Source organism: Macrotis lagotis, chromosome 6 (genome assembly GCF_037893015.1).
Source record: "Macrotis lagotis isolate mMagLag1 chromosome 6, bilby.v1.9.chrom.fasta, whole genome shotgun sequence".
NCBI classification, from domain to species: domain Eukaryota; kingdom Metazoa; phylum Chordata; class Mammalia; order Peramelemorphia; family Peramelidae; genus Macrotis; species Macrotis lagotis.
The window spans coordinates 24,564,234-24,585,805 of record NC_133663.1 but is presented as its reverse complement, the minus strand read 5'-3'; the positions used below and the strand labels follow the sequence as shown (position 1 = coordinate 24,585,805).

The following is a 21,572-nucleotide window of genomic DNA, read 5'->3' as shown; positions in this document are numbered from 1 at the left end:
CTTGTTTCAGTCGTCGGAATCCCCTTGGCCTCATCATTGCTTTGAATGAAGATAACACAGCCTCAGGAGACTTCTTTTGGGATGATGGAGAAAGTAAAGGTGAATAGTAATAAAATCCCATAATGAAAGGAATCTTGCCAATACAAAGATTTGATAAACACATTAATTGTGCGATTAAAGAAAAAAACCTTAAGATCAAATGATTATAGATTGAGAATTGTAATTAAACCCAGAAGCCATCTAGTCCAATGACTCCAATTAACAGAAAAATAAATTGGAACCTAAGGACCTCACCAAGGTCATACTGGCAATATGTTTAGAAAAAATGTTGAACTAAGTTTCATGATTCCAAAAACAATGCCTTTCTCCTTTTCATTCTGTTTCTTAGAGAGTATGAATAAAAAATCACGCCCACCTTTGTAATCAAGCTTTATGCCCACTTAATGAAATATCAAAACATCTCGATAATCATTTTTAAAAAGTACATGAGTCTTTGAATTTAGAATATATGGAGCAAAGTCATGAAGCAAATTGAGATTTTATTATTTTGTCCTTGTATTTCATTTCAGAATGACAGAGTAGAAATAAAGACTTAGAAATAATTATCATAGTTTTTAGTAGACAGTGGGAAGTGATGCAACACAGTGGAGCTTCATTTCAATTCCATTCAGCAAAAAGCAATTAAGCTTCTTCTACATTCCAGAGAGAAAAGATACATAGGCAAAATGAATAAGTTTTTGCACATAGTTTGATTATATCTAGCTGGATTGGATTTGTAGTTAGATGATAGAGGTTCTAATCCTTAGTCTCCCACTTCGTAACTGTATGATCTTTATCAAGTCACTGAAACTCTTGAAGCTTTAATTTCATTGACTGTAAAATGAGGGAGGCTATTAGGTAACAAATTTTCTCTCTATATATGACATTCTAATTTAAATTTTTTAATTTTTAATTTTGATTTTGAAATCTCAGGAATCATTTTAACTCCTTTAAATTGGTGTATATGTGTATATATATATATATATATATATATATATATATATATATATATGTCCAATACTGATCCATCACACTTTCTCTTGACTCCAGATCATATTCACTTAAATTCTCAAAGTCTTAATGAACCTCTTTCTAAAAAAATTCAAGAAAATTAAAATGGTTCACTTTGGGATTATTTCAGTTTAGACTTAAAAATAAATAAATCATGGAAAAAAGGAAAATTAGATTAGTCTGAGAAAGGGGATAGGATGAGATTTATGTAGATTTGAGAAAAGTGTAGTGAAATTCTTCAAGGGGAATTTTGCCCAAAGATGTTCTGATTTCTGTGAAAGAACTTGATGTGGTTCATAAAAATTATTATCTAATTTGCTTTTACTGAATTACTGATATGGAAGGAATTTAGGCCACTGGAAAGTCATTGTGATAGTGAGTGTCCTATGATCCAGGAGCCCTGCTTAATATGCTTAATAAAATAAATTGAAGAATCTTTGCTGGGTAGACCCAGCAAAAGGATCTACCATCTGTAGATATGTTGCATTAAAAATTAAGTTTTGTCATATTTAAGTGTTATTTGATCTTAAGTAGTTTTGGCTGCATTCAAAAACACTATACCTTAATTGTGTTTTACTTCTTTAATATATGGAGACATAAATATAGAAAGAGGGAAAGAAAGAAAAATACACATATGTGTATATGTTTCTATATACTGTCTATGCATTATTTTATAGTTTATTTTTGTTAACTTTAACAGTAATAAATATCAAATGAAAAATGAAAACCTTAAATCCAGGAAATAGTCTATAGGAGAATGTCTCATATGTACTTACAAAACTCAGATAAGAGAAGTAAACAAGTCTGTGAGTTTTGTAAGTAAATTATACAATACTCAGACGTTTAGGGAAGTAGATGGATTGATACTACCAAAAGTTAAGTGGGAGCTTTTCCCGACCCCAGAGTTTTTCTTAGATGAAAAACATTCACAAAAGACATAGGACCATAGAATTAAAAAAATAAAGGGTCCCCAGAGAACATATAGTTGAACTAATTCATTTTACCTAGTAGGGAACTGAGACCAAAAGCACCTGCTTAAAACTGCAAAGGTGTTAAAAAAAATTGGGAAGATTTCAACCTACCTACCTCCTCTGTTACTAAATTTAGTATTCATTCTAAACACCCAAGAACCATATCCCTCCAGGTTATGAGTAACATTAATTTTTTTCAAGACCATGAAGTTTTAAGATTTATTTGTGTTGTTAGGAAAAATATTGATGATAGGGAGATATAATATTATGACACTGAAAAGGTTAAGGTGATTGACAACATTCTGAGATTTTTTTTCCCAATGAGATTTAGCTTTATGCTCCTTCATCTTAAGCTCAGTTCCACAAATTTGCATATAAGCAGCATATGACCAAGAAACAGGATGCTGAGGACCAATTCATCAGAGTCAAGAATCCTCAAACATAGACTCAAATGTAGCTGAAAGAGTGCTCATATATAAATGGAAAGAAATGGATCCCACTAATTTGCATTTTTAAATTATATTCAATTATTTGTCTTTTGTAGATTATTTTTGTTCAATGCAGAGATGTCATTATTGCATTTTTCAAATTTAAGATTTATAACACTGATGTCTTCAATATTGTGTTCTATGTAGTATATCACTTTTATTCTTTTTAATCTGATTTTTAAAATAAAATAGAACAATGATCTGCCAAAATTAAATAGAATTGTCATTATAGATATAATGATTGTAATAATTTAAATTTTTTTTGTAATTTACCACCTGCAAATTCTAATATAACTAAATGCCTATTTGCAAAAGTAAAGGTGCAAATCATCAACTTAAATAATTACTTTAAAATTCTTCTTCTAAATTAAAAGTAATAAATCTTGCTGATTATAATCAGTTCCTTAATTTATTATCATGTTAAAATTATTTTAATATTTACTTTGTATAAATTTTTAGTATAGAATCTAGTAGCCATAACTTGCATTGCTCCCACCCTATGTAGCTTTATTACAGTAAAAATAATTTGTGTCATATTTCAATGTTATTTGATCTCAAACAGTTCTGACTGCATTTAAAAATACTATACCTTAGTGCTTTTTGCTTCTCTATTATTTGGAGATATAAAGAAATAAATAAGGAAAGAAAGAAAGACACATATATGTATATTTATATACATATATATATATATATATATATATAGTATAGGTATAATTCTATGGTTTAAGATTTTTTTGAGCTACTTTTATTGAACATAGTAATAAATGTCAAATTGGAAAAAAAAGAAAACCTTAAACTAAATCCAGGAAATAATAATCTGCGGGAGAATGTCTTATATGTTCTAAAGAGGAAAATTTAGGAGTGAACATAAGTTTTACCAGGCTTTATTATAAATTCAACAAAAATAGGAAGTCAACATTTACCTCTTAGATCTTAGCACATTTATGGCTATTTAATGAATTTTAAATCCAATCCATATCACTTGTTACTTAAAATGTGTGACATTTTACTACCATTACTAGAGTAATTACAGATCTATTTTCCTCTAGATAACATCTTGAATGTAGAAGTGGTATTTTTAGTTAATCATTATTCAATCTTTTAGCAAGAAAATAAAGTCACTTTTAATATATATTCTCCCCCTTCCCCTGCCAATTGAATACGAGAATACGAGATCCTTGAGGACAACAATTGTTTCAATATTGCTTAGTGTATCTCTAGTACCTCGCATCATGCTAAGGCTATAATTGGCTCTTTCCTTATAAGTGTTAGTTTATTGATTCTTCATCAATCCTGTCTCTACTTTTATTCTTAATTGATAGAATATAAGTTGCATTTAAAGAAATAGTATAGATACATGGGAGCAGTTAGATGGTGCAGCGGTGGTACAGTGGATAGGGCACTAGGTCTGAAGTCAGAAAGATTCCTCTTCCCAAGTTCAAATCTGGTCTCAAGTACTTACTAGTTGTGTGACCCCAGACAAATCACTTAATTCTGTTTGCCTTAGTTTTCTCAGCTTTAAAATGGACTGGAGAAGGAAATGACATATACTCTAGTTTGTTTTTTTAGGTTTTTGCAAGGCAAATGGAGTTAAGTGGCTTGCCCAAGGCCACACAGCTAGGTAATTATTAAGTGTCTGAGGCCGGATTTGAACCCAGGTACTCCTGTCTCCAGGGCTGGTGCTTATCTTATACTCTAGTTTCTTCGCCAAGAAAACCCCAAATAGCGTCACAAAAAATCAGACAGGACTGAAAAATGCATGAACTACAAAATCTGATAGATTTTCATCTCTTCATTGATGATTTTCTGTCATGTGCCTGATGAGGATATTCAGGATTCTTAATTTATTCTAAGTCAGTAACCCTAATTTAATTTCTTTGTTTCCATCCTTATGTTGAAATTCCTGCTCAAATGTTTTGTCACTTGTCAGAGATAGGAAGTTGACATTTTCCTCATTGACTTTCTGAATGTATGTAAACCATTTTAAAAAAATATTGCTCACCCTCCACTTTTATTTTTTGTTCAGTTTCTAATCTATCCATCTATATAAATACATATGTGTATATATAAGAACATTCTAATGGGAGACACACCTGCAAATTAAATGAGCAGTATAATGGGAATTTTCTTCTAGAGAGGTTGGAATAGCAGTGTATATGGATAACATTGCTATTTTTGCCAACAATGGAAATATTGAAAAAATCCTTGAAAAAGGCAATGCTAGGTCAATGGAATAAATTCAAAGTTAAGATAACAAGTTATTATGCATAAGTTTTTTTGTTGTTCAGTTGTTTCAATTGTGTCTGACTATTTGTGATTCCATTTGTTTTTTTCCTTGCCAAAGATATTGGAGTAGTTTGCCAGTTCCTTCTCCAGGTCATTTTCAAAATGAGGAAACTGAGGCAGCTGAAGTTCAGTCTGAGGCCAGATTTGAACTCATGTCTTCCTGACTTAAAGGCATGGGGCTCTATCCACTACACCATCTAACTTCATATATTTTTTAAATCAATGAAAAATGCAATTTAATATGAAAAATTATCCTTCTCTTATAGCAATACTTAAAAGAATTTCTTTGAATTTTCTCATACATTTCATAAGTATTAGTAAGCATCTAATCTATATTTATGAGGATGTTTTGTGGGATTGCGATGTATTCAATAATAACTCAATAACTTTGTTTTTTAAAATCAATTTCAGATTCAATAGAAAAAGGCAACTATATCTTCTATAAATTTTCAGTTGCTTCTGTAAGTATCTTCCTTGAAATGACACAGTGAATGCCATTTTATTTCCTCTATTAAATATAGTGCCTAGAATTCTGAATTACTATGGTCTTGTTATATTAAATTATAATATGCTTGTCTTTCAACCTTTACATAAATGTAATAAACTAAGGGTCAAGGAAAATCCATATTTTGACTACCTGTACTATCACTTAAATGCAGCATGATATGTGGGATTGAGAAGTCTATTTTCAAATTAGGCAAGTAGTAGCAGTATGACTATGGGCAAATAACAAATTTCTTGACCCTCAGTTTCCACACTCTAAAGTCAGTATTATTACACTTGTACTAACTGCCTCTCAGGTCCACATAACCAATTGGCAATTGGACATTTCAAACCTGATGTCATATCAACATGCCCAGAAGTGCCTGTTATCAACTCTCTTCCAAATGTTTTGTTTCTGCAATTCTTCCCTTTCTCTAAGACCTAATATCTTAGACTCACAACTTCCCATCGGCACACATATATTCAGCTGTCAAACGGTGTCATTTCTACCTCCATAGAATCTCTATTCACTCACAGAATCACTGTCTCAAGCCTCTTACTAATACACTCTGTCCCATGCTTCCAATAATATAATCATGTCACTCTTCTAGTCTACAAGCACAAATAATTCCCCTTTGTCTATATCAACTATAAACTTCTCAGTTGAGTTTTCAAAGCTTTTTACAACCTAATTAATCCATACTATTCCCTTCATTCCTCACTCATTCATTCTGTGAAGCAGTTTGCCTTTCTTCATGCACAACATTCCATTTCCATCTCTATGCATTTATATTGGTCATCCCCCATGCCTAAAATGCATTGCCTACTGACATTCATCTAAAACAGAGGTGGGAAACATCTTGCTATTGGGCTATATAAGACCTGCTGAACAATTTGATCTGGCACTGTCATGGCAACCACATGTTAGGACTCAAAATTCAATAAATTTAAGACTTTTTAGGGGCAAATGAATTAAATATTTGACCAAATCTATCAGGCTAATTTTTTTTGGCAGGGCAGTGGTGTTAAGTGGCTTGCCCAAGGCCACACAGCTAGGTAATTAATAAGTGTCTGAGAATCGATTTGAACTCAGGTACTCCTGACTCCAGGGCCGGTGCACTATCCACTGCACCACCTAGCTGCCCCTAGGTTAATTTTTAAGTTGATAATTTTGTATTGCCCATTAATGATGTTTTAAAAGTCCAAATAGTCCTTGGCAGGAAAAAGGTTCCTCACCTTTCTTCTCTCAATCTATTAGGAAGCATTATCAAATACTTACTACATATCAAAGACTGTACTAGGTATTAGGAATATGAGTACAAAGAATGGAATAATCCCTTTCCAAAACTGGCTTACATTATGGTTGAGGAAAGCAAAATTACCCATTTAAGTATTTACAACATAAATGGAAAGTATACAAATGAATTTAACAGAATTAAATGAAAGCAAATTTGTTTTTTAGAAAGATTTTATTTATTCTGAGTTTTACAATTTTTCCACCATTCTTGATTCTCTTCCCCCACCCCCTGACAGAAAGCTTTACATTGTTTCCATGATATACATTGATCTCAGTTGAATGTGATAAGAGAGAAATCATATCCTTAAGGAAGAAAAATAAAGTATAAGAGATAGCAAAATTATATAATAACAGTTTCCTCCCCCCTAAATTGAAGGTAATAGTCTTTGGTCTTTGTTCAAACTCCACAATTCTTTTTCTGGATACAGATGGTATTCTTCATCGCAGATACCACAAAATGGTCCCTGGTTGTTGCACTGATGGAATGAGCAAGTCCATCAAGGTTGATCATCACCCCCCATGTTGCTGTTAGGGTGTACCATGTTCTGGTTCTGTTCATCTTGCTCAGCATCAGTTCATGCAAATCCCTCCAGACTTCCCTGAATTCCCATCCCTCCTGGTTTGTAATAGAACAATAGTGTTCCATGACATACATATGCCACAGTTTGTTAAGCTATTCCTCAATTGAAGGACATTCATTTAATTAATGAAAGCAAATTTGAAAAAGAGGGAACTAGCAGTTGGGCAATAGGAAAGATATCATATAAAGAATGAATGTTTCCTAACAGAAATGAGGAACTCGATTTATAATCATCAAATAAGATAAATTGCAATTCTCAAAGGAAGAGTCTATTTGTAGCCTTATGAGAAAATACTTTCAATCTCTTAACAATCAAATAAATGAAAATTAAAATTAAAATAATTCTTTGGTTCTACCATGTATTCTTGTATTAGCAAATTTGACAAAGATGAAAATGATAAATGCTGGAAGATATGTGGGAAAATAGACACACTGAAGCACAGTTTCTGAATCTGGAAACTGGGGTTGTAATTTTAGAAAGCAATTTAAAATTCTGCGCAACAAATTATTCTATTATTAGCCCATTTCTTTTGAATCAGTAATAGCATTACTAGATCTCTACCCCAAAATATTAAAGAAAGAGGGTAGGGTTATTTGTATGCATGAAAAAACATACACACATAAGGTATGCATACATATTCACATCTGTATGTATGTCTATCTCTCTTATCTATCTTGTGTTAGCAACTTTCTTAATGGGGGAGATCTGGAAATTAACTATGTTTCCATCAATTAGGAATATTGTGCTGCAAAAAAATGATGAAAATGATAGTTTCAGAGAAATCTGAGAAGACTTGTATAAATAGATGCAGAATGAAGTAAGCAGAACCAAGAGAACAGTTTATATCATAACAATAGAGTAAAAATGAATTATATTTAAGCAATTTAAAAGATTCCAGGGAATTAATTATGAAAAATCCCATTTGCTTCTTTACAGAAAGGTGTTAGATAAAATATGTAGAATGAGACACACCTCTTTGGCATAGCCAAAATGGAAAAGCTTAGCTTGACCCTGTATATTTGGCATAAGAAATTTGTTTTTATCCCCCTCCCTATATTGGTAGGGAGAGGTTAAAGGGAGAAAAAGAAGAAATTTAATAATTGAAAAGCAAATAAGAGGCAGAATGTAAAAGGTCGAAATAATGAGGGAACACATCACAGACCTGAGACAGTCAATTTTGAAAGTGCAGAGATGTGTTCAGATAATATCTGCAAGAAATCTTTTCTGATTTTCTAACTGAATATATTCCTATCCTGCAAACTTTCTTGCTTTTAACTTCTTTGAAATTACTTGTATTTCTTCTTGCTGTATTTATTTTATATAAACATATATACACTGTCTCTTTCATTAGAATAAAACCTTTTTAAGACTAGGGATTGTTTTATATGATACAATATCACTTTATATCTATATCTATTTAAGTTTATCATCCCCAGCTTCTAATAACATTTCTGGAATATTATAGGAGTTTAAGACATACTTGTTCATTGATTAATTGTTAACCTTAAAGGGCTATATAATTTTCAGAAATATTGGCATTTAACCAATGAAATTTCTTCTTTTAGGGTGTATTAGATATTACTCTAGATCATCAATCATCCTTATTCAACTCATTAGCTTTTGAAGAAATTAAAATTCTTGGATTTGAATTCAATGCTACAGAAGTCAGTGTGACCGATCCAAGTAACAATGCAATAGTTTCTAGTCATAAATGGAATCATGATCCTTCAAACCAGGTAAATACCACGTGGGGACAAGTAGATTTTCCCTCTAATATAAAGTAAGAGCTTGTGGTTCCACATTATCCTTCATAAACTCTGAACAGTTTTAAAAAATGTTTCACTCATTGGATCACACAATTTTATTTTGTTGATTAAATATTAAAAATCCTTGTTCTAACAGATGTCGAATTTTCTGGCTAAATTATCCATCTTTAAAAGTGTACAATTGGAATTAGTTCCCCCAAAACAGGTTCATTCTCCTGTTATGACCCATCATCTCCTCTTTTGGTTCCTGTCTAGTTGGGGACAAACTGAAAGTTTTCTTTTCCTTCACTGATTACCAATACTGGCTTACTGATCACTAAGAGACAGATCTGGTACATCATTCCTCCTAATTACTACTTATTATACCTTGGACAGTCTTCTTGTAAAAATCATACTTTTTACAAAAGGGCTTTGTTTTGCTTGGCAATAAAGACATCAAGCCATCAAGATGGAATGTAAAGGATTTTCAGAAAACTAGAGCAAAGGAAATTAAATCATCAAAAACAAGGAAAGGCAAGAAAATAATAATCTTAGATTAATGAGGTTCTAAGTAATCAGCTGTGAGTACTAATCATCTTTTTTTATCTTCAAAGGTTCTTCACATTACAGGACTCAAGCTTTCCCTAGGCCAGTCCTACAAAGTGAAATGGAGCTCATCCTTTCCTGTAAGAGAAAGATTTGGTTGTTATCCAGATGCTGATGGTGAAAACCAACAAAGCTGTGAAAGCCGAGGTTGTTTGTGGGATGCGGTAATAATCACATTTATTTGTCTGTGTGTATGAGGGTGGGTGTGTTTCATGTAGTGACTTGAACATTGAGATTTTAAAATAATCTACAGATTTTAATTTGTGTCTGCCTAGAGCCATATACAATGATAGCTTAAAAACTCTCCTTTAATTGAAATAGAGACTGTAAAATCTGGCAGTTTTCAACTAAGCAGACAGCTTGGAAGTTGGAATAGGAAATTTGGTACTGATTTGGGGTCAAGTGTGTTTATTCTTATGTTTCAGAGGTAAATGGTACCCCTCAATTTGGTAAATCATAGGTACTCCTCTCATGAGTAACTCACATTCTCCTAAGGTTAGAACTTTTTTGGAACTACAGGATTCTTTCTACACAGAAGTAGCATAGAAAGAGTGCAGACTTTGGAAATACAGTATCTGGGTTCAAATCATACCTTTGAAAAGTTTGACTTTATAACCTTGAAAAGTCACTTACCTTTTCTAGGCTAAAACTGAAGTTTTCTTATACATTAAATGAGGGGGTTGGACTAGATGATTCTAGGTCAATGACAATGGTCTACTTATATGTTTGCATATGAAAGAGTTCTTGTGACCCATCCCCTCAGTTGGGTAAAGTCTAGTAACTTTTAATGAACATCTAGTACTTGGAGCTTATGAGGAGGCCATACCAGTAAGGGGTAGAGGGAATAGGAAATTAAAAAACTGCCTATATGTTTGTTGCCCAAAACTTGGAGAACTAACATGGTCAAAGACAGTTGGTATTCCAAAACGACAGACTGGAATAGAGGTCACATCAATTACGGTAAAATTTCATATTGACATTTGAACATTCGTGTTTAAATAGATCATTGACATATTCCTTTGCTTTAAAGGAAGGAAACTGAGGTACTAAGAAGTTCATTGATTTGACCAGAATTATCTCAGAAGTTAAATTCAGGTCTCTCCACACTTTATCTAGTTTTCTTTCCATTATTGTCTTCCAAATGTAATATTTTAGTCTTGAGTTATAAACAATGATTAGGTGAATGAATGAATGAACAAACAAGTAGATAGAAAAGTGAATGCATAAATACATATATATATGCTAAGTAAGCACGCAAATAAAAGGATGAAAATTCCCCCAGTGCAAAATAGAAGAAATATGTCTAGGTAAGTTATTCTAGAAACCACCTAAGGATTTTTAAACATAGACATCATAGGTACAGAGTCAGCAGGAAGGTTGGAATTACATTGTTCAATACTCTCATTTTATAGATGAGGAAACTGAGAACTGGAGAAGTTCATGCATATTTTTTTTTAGATCATATAAGTAGTAAGTGGAACAGCCTAGATTTTAATGAATTGTCATGTTAATATTGTATTATGGCAGCAAGAAATATTGATTAGATCTTAAGTTTTATATTCATCCCAAAAATCAATATTCATACTCATAGGTGAGAAATTCTTTATGGTAAGTTACTTGGCATAGTGGAAATAATTAGCCAGAATCAGCAAAATAGGGTTCAAGTCCTACCCTTAAAACTTACTACCCCATGACCTGGCATCAACCAGCTAACAGTTAATCCTCAGTTTTACCTGTAAGATGAAAAGAATGAACATGATGGTCTCTAAAATTGGTTTTTGCTCCAGAACTATAAATATTAATTTCTAGTTTAAAGTCATGTTTGGGTTTGTAGTCAATAAATGTCAGAGGTAGAAGGATTGTGAACTTAAGGATTAAGTACCTAAGTGAATAGACACAACTGTGATGCTATTTTTTCACAAGTCTCATTAGATCTAATTCCCTTGCCATATTAATATTTTTCAGAATACCTCTGGAGGAGGTCCAGCACCTAAGTGTTATTACCCTAGAGATGACGGTTCTTATCAAGTCAGTTCAGTACAATATACTTCAACAGGCATAACAGCTGATCTTAGGATGACTTCCAAAATTGCAGCATATCCTAATGCTATTTCCAATCTTCGGCTGGAGGTGATATATCACAAAAACGAAATGCTTCAATTTAAGGTATGATCTATAAGAATGTTACAATCATTAATAAAGTTCCCCCATCCCTGTCAATTGATCTTTTAAGTTATTAAGTCTTTTCAGTTATCTGGATTTCAAAAAAAATATTGTCTTATTCACCTCAGAAATCAACCTGTAAAGGAATTTATTTTTTCTATGCTACTTTTGTGAATTTGCATTGTTGGTTAAATCTTAAAACTTTCTATCTTTTTCTTTGAATATAATGTGGTTTTTTATTTTAAATAATATTGTTAGGCATGTAGTAGATATGGCTTATAGTTCTGACTAAATCTCTTGACTCTGCACAATTAAAAAGACAATAAACAGTTATTACTCAGAATCAGAACTTCTCAAAGTTGGAAGTCAAATCAATGGGCATCCAGACCCATTGAAGTGGGTATCCTTTCTTTATCAAACTCTCTAAAGAGCAAAAGACTCCCGCCTCCCAAGGGCATCCATTTCACTTTGAAAGAAACAATTAGTTAACCATTTTTATTCATTTAATTAACATTACTTGAAAAATCTACAATGTAGCCTGACAGAATTCAGGCTTATACCAACATTATATCACATTCCATACTCAATTCAACATGAATATCTAACCTGGATATTAAAGATTGTAACAAAATTATAAGAGATGAAAATCTTAGAACATTCACAGTTATGAAAAGAAGATAAATTCTTATCCAAACAAGAAACATAGGCAATTACAAAAGTTAAAATGTATAATTATATTTACATTAAATTGAAAAGGTTTTATACAAAATTAATATATCAAGGATAAGAATGAAAGTGGGAAAATGGGAAAAATGTATTAAAATTCTTGGATAAAGGTTTGGTATCCAATTTACCTAGACTAGTATAGTTAAACTCAAATAGAAGTAGACCCTGCAGGCACCATGTTGACTCAAAAAACACACGAATTAACCTTATCTTTGTTAAATTACATTTTTATTTATTTCAGTAAGTAGCTGCCAATTATATTTTAAATCTAGTTCTGATGATACTAGGGAGTTTTTTCTGCCCAAAATTATTAGATGACAAGTTTGAAACCTTTGTTAGACAACTAAAAAAATAGTCTTTTCCTAAAAGATTAGTAGTCAAAGTATATGAAGAAAGAATTCTCAAAAGAAGAATTTCAAATTATTAATAATCAATAAAAAGGTTTTCCTTTGCTCTAAAGTAAGGAAACTGAGGTACTAAGAAGTTCATTGATTTGACCAGAATTATGTCATAAATTAAATTCAGGTCTCTCCACACTTTATCTAGTTTTCTTTCCATTATTGTCTTCCAAAAGTAATATTTTAGTCTTGAGTTATAAACAATGATTAGGTGATTATGGGAGAAATGCAAATCAAAGTAAACTTGAGCTTTTTCATCACACCTACAAAAATGACAAAGATGACAAAAATGGGAATGCTCAATGTTGGAGGAAATATGGAAAAATTGATACATTAATGTATTGTTTAAGGAGCTGTGACTTAGCATAATCTTTCTGGAATGCATGGAAGATGAATCGAACTGATGTGAACTGAATTGAGTTGATATACATGTGTGTATATATATGTATGTATATATGACTATGCATAAGTTAGCTATTATTATTGTTTTGGTAGTTACTATTACTTGGAAATAGGAAGACCCAAGTTCAAATCCTGATTTATATACTCATTAGCAGTGTGATGTTGGACAAGTCACTTAACCCTTCTGTCTCCCCATCTGCAAAATGGGAATAATTGTAGCACTTCCCAAGTAGGGTTTTTGGAAAGGTCAAGAGTTTTTAAAGACTTTTGCAATTCTTATAGCATTATGTAAATGTTAACTATTGTTGCTTTTATTATTATCAAATTCAGGTGATATGGATGAGGTATCTGAGTATGGGAACTTTTTTTCAAACAATTGTCACTGATCAATTATCAGTCAGTATCTGGATTAATAACATACCATGGCAAAACAATTTAATTTATTAAACCTTAGATTTTTTCAATCTCTTACTATGGGAATAGTAATTGACTCTTACTTTATATTCTACTACATAAGATATTTGGGTATTCAAATTTAGATTGAATCTAGGTTGAAGTTTAGCTTTATGGATTCAATTCTGTTATCATAAAAGGTGCCACTTAATATTATCAACCAAGAACATCAAGGTTCATTTACATAGATAATTCAGAAAAAATATTTCATCTATTCATTAAAGTAAGACTGCTCAATAATTCACCAGGTATTTCATATTGCATAATAAGTTTAAAACTCTACTGATTTTGTATTTTTTGGAAATAGCCAAGTTCAGACAATTCAGTAACTCAGGTTTTCTCCTTAAACATCCAAAATAGAAGCTTTTTGATATGACTAAATTATACTTTCTCTATGGATACAGAATCATGCCTGTCATATATAACAAATAACATAAAACAATTTCTTCTCCATTTGGCAAAGTAAGCTTGGGGATGCATATCGGACAGAATGATTCTAAGACCCAATCCCCTGTCCCCTGCTCATCATTATGTAAATGATTTCATAGTGTATGAATGGAATAACAATGATACATTTGAGAAGAAATAAATCTTGTCCATGCCCATCTCTGCTGACACACAGATTTATGATGCTGACAAAAAACGGTATGAAGTCCCAGTCCCGCTAAACCTCCCTAGTAATCCTACAAGCAGTTACGAAGAACGGCTGTATGACGTTGAAATTAAAGAAAAGCCATTTGGGATCCAGATCCGTCGGCGGAGCACAGGAGTTGTCATGTAAGTGACATTTAAATTTCCTAAAAATAGGTGAGGGAAAAAAGGAAGAAAATAGACCACAGTGCACTAAATTAGCAGGATTTAATAGTGAATGTCTTGAAACAATGAAGGTTTGAGTTCAAATTCATTTCTGTCACTTACTAGGCTAAATGATCTTGGGCAAATAACACATTCCCTGAGCTTCAGTTTTTTCATCTGTAAAATGGGTGCAATAAATACTCTTACTTTTCAGACTAAGTGGAGTTCAAATAATATTATTGTAGAAATAGTTGTGTAAGAAATAATTTGTCTATATTTTAAGTGTTATATAAAAAGACATTATTATGAGCATATAGTCTTGTAGTGAATAATAGCCTGTTATATTTTAGGAGCACCCATTCTTTTTGAGGAACTAGGAACAGACTTCAGGAAATCTTCTGATACAGTTGCTTAGCTTTTCATTCACATTTTTGGTGACATTGATTCCCTTGCAAAATGTCAGCTTCTGCCTACTAATCAAGTTGAGAACCAAAAGATTAGACACATATCCAGGGGGATTATTCTTGGAGCCTATCAGCCATTAGAATTTAGATTATTTTAAACCTCCCAGATTAAGGAATGCTGGATAGATCTTTTGAAACTGAAGCTGATATACAGTGATTAAATGCCAGTGATGAAGAGGAACCAAAGCCTAAGGCAGAGAGCAAAATTGTATTCCTGTATCACAATAAGAAACATTAAAATGATTCTTATTTTTCAGAGGATAATTGGTATAGAATAGGAAATGTCTCAGAGGTCATCTTGTTTAACCTTCTTATTTTAAAAATGAGAAAAAAGATTGCTTTGTAGGTTAAGCAGCTTTCCCAAAAATTAAGTAGGTAGAGGCTGGTGGAGCCAGGATTCAAATTAGGACCTTTGACTTCAGAGTCAGTATTCTTTCCACTAAACAAAATGACCATTTATTTACAGAGCAGGAAGTAGTTTTGCTGCATTTTTTTTCCATATGAGTGTATACAAATACCTATATTATATATTTATATAATATATATATATATAGTTTATATAAACTATAATTATAATGTGAATGTATGATATATGCATATATAGGTATGTATTATATGTGTACTATATACTATTATTAACTATTATAAATCATGATAGAAATTATTACAAATATTTCAAAATGATTTTAGTGACATCTTAAAGGATGATTTATGCATTTTAAACTGAGCCCTACTTGATGGAGAGAAGGGCTCAAAATTTATGTACACCAATGTCAAAGAAATTGCATCTATGCAATCTGGATACTTTTAAAATTCTTATTTTTGGCTCAGAAGTGGATAAAGTAAATACAGGACTGCTAGAAGAAACAGTTCAATAGTACATTCAAAAAGGAGATTGATTGATATTATCAAAAAAGTACCAACACAATTATTTACCCAATTCTTGTCAAATTCCTTTTCCTTTTTATGTAACAGGGAGGGTCTGTTTTCAACACACCTGTTGCATTTCACTTTTTAATGATATTCACATGTCAAAAGCAAAACATGTAAACAACATGAATAAAATAAATACAAAATATATATTTTCAAATTTATTTGTAATTTGCTATCTTTTTATGCTAGTCACTTTTCTCTGTGTCAGTATAGATCAAAATATGCTGTCATTTTTCCTCTTGAAAATCATTACTTGGCCTCCTTCTTGCTGTCACATATTTTTCCTGATTTATGTGTCAGATTGGAATGCCTACAGAGTAAGGTATTAGTAGAAGGGTCAATGAGCTTATAGGAATCTGAAAAGGGAGAGACAGAAAGAAAAGGGGGGCAATGAGTAGAGGAATAAAAGGGTAAAGAAGAGCCAACTCAAGAGTATGAATTGAGGAAAAAAGAAGGTAGATATGAGAAGTACAGTGAATGACATTATATTCTCCTAACATTAATGAAAAAAATGTTTTCCGGTAAAAACAATAATTTTTGGAGAATTGTAAATCCATGTGATATCAAACTCACCAAAAGTAATTTTAATATTGCAGATTATATTAGAAAGAATTTCTGTGATTTATTTCTAAGCAATCATTATGGATTGGGGGACATTCTATAAAAGACATTTTACAGAGCTTCAAAGTCAGAAAACGTTCAATGTGTTGTAAAAACAAATTCTAATACTTTAGTTGTTTCATCATCTTAGATAAAACTAGATTCGTCATTGGTTCCTCATACTTACAGACTGAAAGATTAAAGTTATCCACAACGAATCCATTCTGATTTTCTTCAGAAATCTAGATTGGTATGAAAATAAAATGCACCACTCAGAAGAGTGTCACTGTATTCCCATTTTATCAAGGTCCCAGATAGTATGCTTTCATCCCATTTATCTTTTTTCCTTTAGGCTCTGGTGATATGAGCCAATAATAGTTGCCTTAAAAAATCATAGTGGTTCTGGAAGAGATCTGGAGCTATGATTTCTTTGCTATGAGAATTCCTTATATGAAAATTGTCTCCACTGTTGTTTTGTTCAGTGGTTCTATTCATGTGTGATTCTTCATTGACCCCCAATTGGGGTTTTCTTGCCAAAGATACTGGAGTGGTTTGCTATATTCTTCTCTAACTCATTTTCAGCTGAAGAAACTAGGGGAATCTGAATTAAGGGATTTGCCTAATTGCACAGCTAGTAATTATCTGAGGCCATATTTTAATTCATGTCTACAGAACTCCACACGTAGTACTCTAACCACTGCTCCACCTGGCTTCCTTTTACCTATAAGTTGTAACCAGAGAATTGCCTAGGTTACTGAAAGTAAAATATCTCCCCAAAGTGACTCCAGGTTTTGCTCTCCATTTACTGGAGAGTACTTTCAAGTACTGGAGGTAGGTAGGGTTAGGCATAAGTTTTGAATATATGACCTGCAACCTTAAACCATATTGAAATGTAACTGGGAAATATTTAACAATATAATATAATAAAATATAGACAGCATCATCTTTTAAAACTAAGTCAAAATGCAGTCCTCAGGAATCCTTATATATGGGTAGTGCCTCCCATTTCCATTTGAGTTAGACAACATGGTTGTAGTAGACAGTAGTCTGGATCTGGAGTCAGGAAGACCCGAGTTCAAATCCAGTCTCAAACACCTAATGGGGATTTGATGCTGAGCAAGTCACTTGACTGCCTCAGTTTTTTCATTTGTAAAATACAAATAATAATAGCACCTATTTCCCAGGATTGTTGGGAGGATCCAATTAGTTAATATTTGTAAAACACTTTGAAAATAAAATTCTAGCTATTATTAAATGCATTATATTCCAAGATTTTAAAAATTTCCAATCCCATTGGCATGGATTAATTCCTTGCTGATGTAGAGAATAGCCCATTTACCATTTAGTAGATGGTCAAGGGTTACTATGATCAAAATCTCTATCACCCTTGGCCAAGCTGGGTGGTTATTATCTCCAGACTTAAAAAAAAAAACAGTCCTCAAATAAGCTTAAAGAACTGAACTTAAAACTTTCCCATCTTGCCAAATAGCTTTTGCTATCATAACATTGATGCAAATATTCCAATAATTATACAGCATGACTGGCTTCCTGGATGGGATAGACGTATATATAGATGGACAAGAGATAGACGGATGAATAGTTGGATGGTTAAGCTTTAAATAATAACAGAGTCATATTTTTGTGAAAGATGGAAAGTTTTGAAGTCAGAACAACTGAATTCAATTTTTGCCTCTAATGTTTACCATCTTTGGGACCCTGGGAAAGTCTTTCTACTCTGGAGGTTTCATTGGCCTTGGGCAAGCCACTTAAACCCATTTGCCTTGCAAAAACTTACAAAAAAAAGAATATCTATTATCAATTTAAAACCTGATTTACCATATTAATAGTATTTTATATTTTAATCATTACATTGGATACTTTGTTATTTGATCCATACTTTATCTGATGTATGTAATTTGATTAGAAGTATAATTTCTAATTTGTATCTAGCTTTAAGTTCAAACAAAGCCAGAAAAAATATCTTCCAAAGATGCTGCCCAAAAGCAGATATCTCAAGAGGTTTTTTGGTTTTTTTTTGGTCAATTTCTCTACCTTTGCAGAACCCAACACAAATATATGTAACGTCCTCTGCTAGAATTGGGTACAGGGAAAATTAACTATACAAAGAACTGTTTTATATAAAATACTGTTAATATGTTAATTAGGAGTTTCTATACTGGATGGATTTTTGGAGAGTGCATGTATCTCTAAGAATCTTATTTTTGTCATTGTTGTCATTTAGCTGGAATTCTCAGTTGCCTGGATTTGCTTTTCATGACCAGTTTATTCAGATATCAACTCGCCTGCCATCTGAATTTGTCTATGGATTTGGGGAAGTTGAGCACACTGCATTTAAGAGAGATCTGAACTGGCATACTTGGGGAATGTTCACCAGAGACCAGCCTCCAGGTGTAAGTGACTTGGTTCTTATTTCTGGTCGGTCCCACCGAGGGTCTCTCAACAGAGCACCCTTAAATTATGGCTGGCTCTTCAGTGGAAGTAGGACATTTAACCTTCAAGCCCTGATTGCTTCAGACCAAGATCCTATGAGATTATTTAGTAATCTCGGGCATTAGATGTGAGAATCAAGGTCCCAAACTTTGTTTCAGGGAAAGACTCTATTTTCAGGATTCACCTGTAAATTCTTAATTCAAGAACTAAAATCTTCTTTCTCTAATTCCTCCAATTTCAGGATTCACCTGTATATTCTTAATTCAAGAATTAAAATCTCCTTTCTCTAATTCCTCCCATTTCCCCACAACTCAATATCTTGAGGAAAAAGATTTCCCCTTGTCAACAAAATGCATAATTGTGGGTTTAGTCAGTAGCCTACCTAGTCACATATGTCATCAGAGAAAATTTGTTTATATTCATAATAAACTACAATCTATTGGTGCTAATGATGTTAATGGCTAATACACATTTCTGAGCACATACAAAAAGAGTTTTTTGCTATATAATTTTAGCTGTTATTATCATCATCATTGTTATTGTTAAATGAAGAATGGGTCCATTTAACTCATAAGGCTCACTGATCCTCCAATTGAATAGCCAAATTCCTATCTATCACACCAGCACTTAAGATCCATATCCATAAAAACCAAATGCTATTTTGTGCTATTTTGTATTTCAGTATAAACTCAATTCCTATGGCTTTCATCCCTATTACATGGTTATGGAAAATGAAGGCAATGCTCATGGAGTCCTACTACTCAACAGTAATGCAATGGGTAAATACATATAAAACTATAATTGTATTTTTCTAAAATGATTTTGCTCCGTGAGATTTCCAATTAAAGTGACAATTTGTAAGATGATGAATATGTAATTTCATTGCAGATGTCACATTCCAGCCAACCCCTGCTTTGACTTACCGCACAATTGGTGGGATCTTGGACTTTTACATGTTTTTGGGTCCAACTCCTGAAGGGGCAACTAAGCAATATCATGAGGTAGGATTGATTTCATATGTTCCTTCAGTGATAAAAAAACAGAACCCTTTTTGTATATTCTTCCTTTAGACCAGAGAGCAAAAAACATTCTTTTTCCTGTTTTTGTTTAGTTCATTGGTCATCCAGTTATGCCACCTTACTGGTCTTTGGGATTCCAACTGTGTCGTTATGGATACCGAAACACATCTGAGATTGTTAGCCTCTACGAAGATATGTTGAGCGCCCAGATCCCTTATGTAAGTCAATCAATTGGCAAAAGCAAATGTGTTATTTAAACCTATTTGGAAACATCTTAGCATCACCAGTGTAGAAAATGAAAAAAACCTCAGAATGCATCTTGTACAAATAACTCATTTTACAGTTTAGGAAACTGAGGCCCAAGGAAGTTAGGTGACTTACTAAAGGTTCTTTGACTCCAAAGCAAGTATTCTTGTATTGTATCATATTCCCTCTCCACCACCCTCCCATTTAGGTAATGAAAGAAAATGAATACTGCTGAGGTTGTATACCAAAGAACATATTTGAGAGGTGTTGACAGTGATATGTGATACTTTTCTATATTCAGCTAACAGTAAAGCCCCTGTTCCCAATCCCTGGAACTGACTGGTTAGGAAATTCTTTATATGAGCATAACAACAAATGTTCTATTGTATCTCTTTGATAGTCTTTAAGAAATCACCATATTTATCTAAAGTGATATTATCATATCAATTGTTCTTTTGTTTCATAGAGACAAAAAGCAAAGTTTTAGAATTGGAGATTCTGTAGTATGACTGGCATAAAGAAATTTTGTCCATCAAGAGTGAAAGATATAATTGACTCTTGGATGTAATCATTTGAGATCACGTGCCCATCAATTGGGGAATGACTGCCAAAGTTTTGTTATAAGATAGTGATGGAAAACTACTATGTTATAAAAACTGATGAGTTCATTGACTGTAGAAAAATATGGATGGACTTGCACTAAATAATGAAAAGTCAAGAGCAAAATCAAGAGAATGTTGTATGCAGTATTAGGAATTTTGGTTTAAGAACAACTTTTAGTGATGAAGTAATTATGACTATTATAAGTGCCCAAAGTAAGCTGCAAAGGACTTATAAAGGAAGATGCTATCTGCATCCAGAGAAAGAACTGATCATTAGAAGCATATATAGAATGATTTTATATTCACACACACACACACACACACACACACACACACACACACACACATATATATACATATTTGTGTCTAACTATAGCTAGCTCTAGGGTGGGAGTGGGGAAGAAAGAAAAAAGTAATTTACATGACAACTTTTATATATTTAAAAGGAATAGCAATTTGTACATAATAGATTTTGTTTCATGTACAAGAATCTTTTTTATATGACTATTCCATATAAATGATTGTGTTATTTCATTAATTTAAAAAACTGAGCTCATGTCTAGGAATATATATACATATATATATATATATATATATATATATATTATGTGCTTAATAAATACTTGTTGATTGATTATTTGAAAAAGTTTTCAAAGTTTTTAGCTAACAATTAAAATATGAAATATTTTCACTGAATCTCCTGAGATTTAGTTATCTGTTAAATGTGGGGAATTGCCTTGATGCTACTTATCTAAAAGGGCTGTGAGGAAAATATTTCTTAAATTTAAATTAATTATTAAACCTCTATGCCTA

General features: G+C 32.3%; 1 protein-coding gene across 1 annotated transcript in view; it reads left to right on the top strand.

Annotated features, from left to right (window-relative positions):
• SI (sucrase-isomaltase) overlaps window positions 1-21,572 on the top strand; it is a 91,923-nt gene that overhangs the window by 40,456 nt on the left and 29,895 nt on the right. Inside the window, exons 21-30 of the mRNA XM_074192516.1 lie at window positions 11-99; window positions 5,207-5,256; window positions 8,722-8,892; window positions 9,516-9,671; window positions 11,473-11,673; window positions 14,272-14,426; window positions 18,684-18,852; window positions 19,575-19,671; window positions 19,781-19,893; window positions 20,004-20,129. Of these exons, the coding sequence (XP_074048617.1) occupies window positions 11-99; window positions 5,207-5,256; window positions 8,722-8,892; window positions 9,516-9,671; window positions 11,473-11,673; window positions 14,272-14,426; window positions 18,684-18,852; window positions 19,575-19,671; window positions 19,781-19,893; window positions 20,004-20,129 (1,327 nt within the window). The remainder of the gene's footprint in view (window positions 1-10; window positions 100-5,206; window positions 5,257-8,721; window positions 8,893-9,515; window positions 9,672-11,472; window positions 11,674-14,271; window positions 14,427-18,683; window positions 18,853-19,574; window positions 19,672-19,780; window positions 19,894-20,003; window positions 20,130-21,572) is intronic.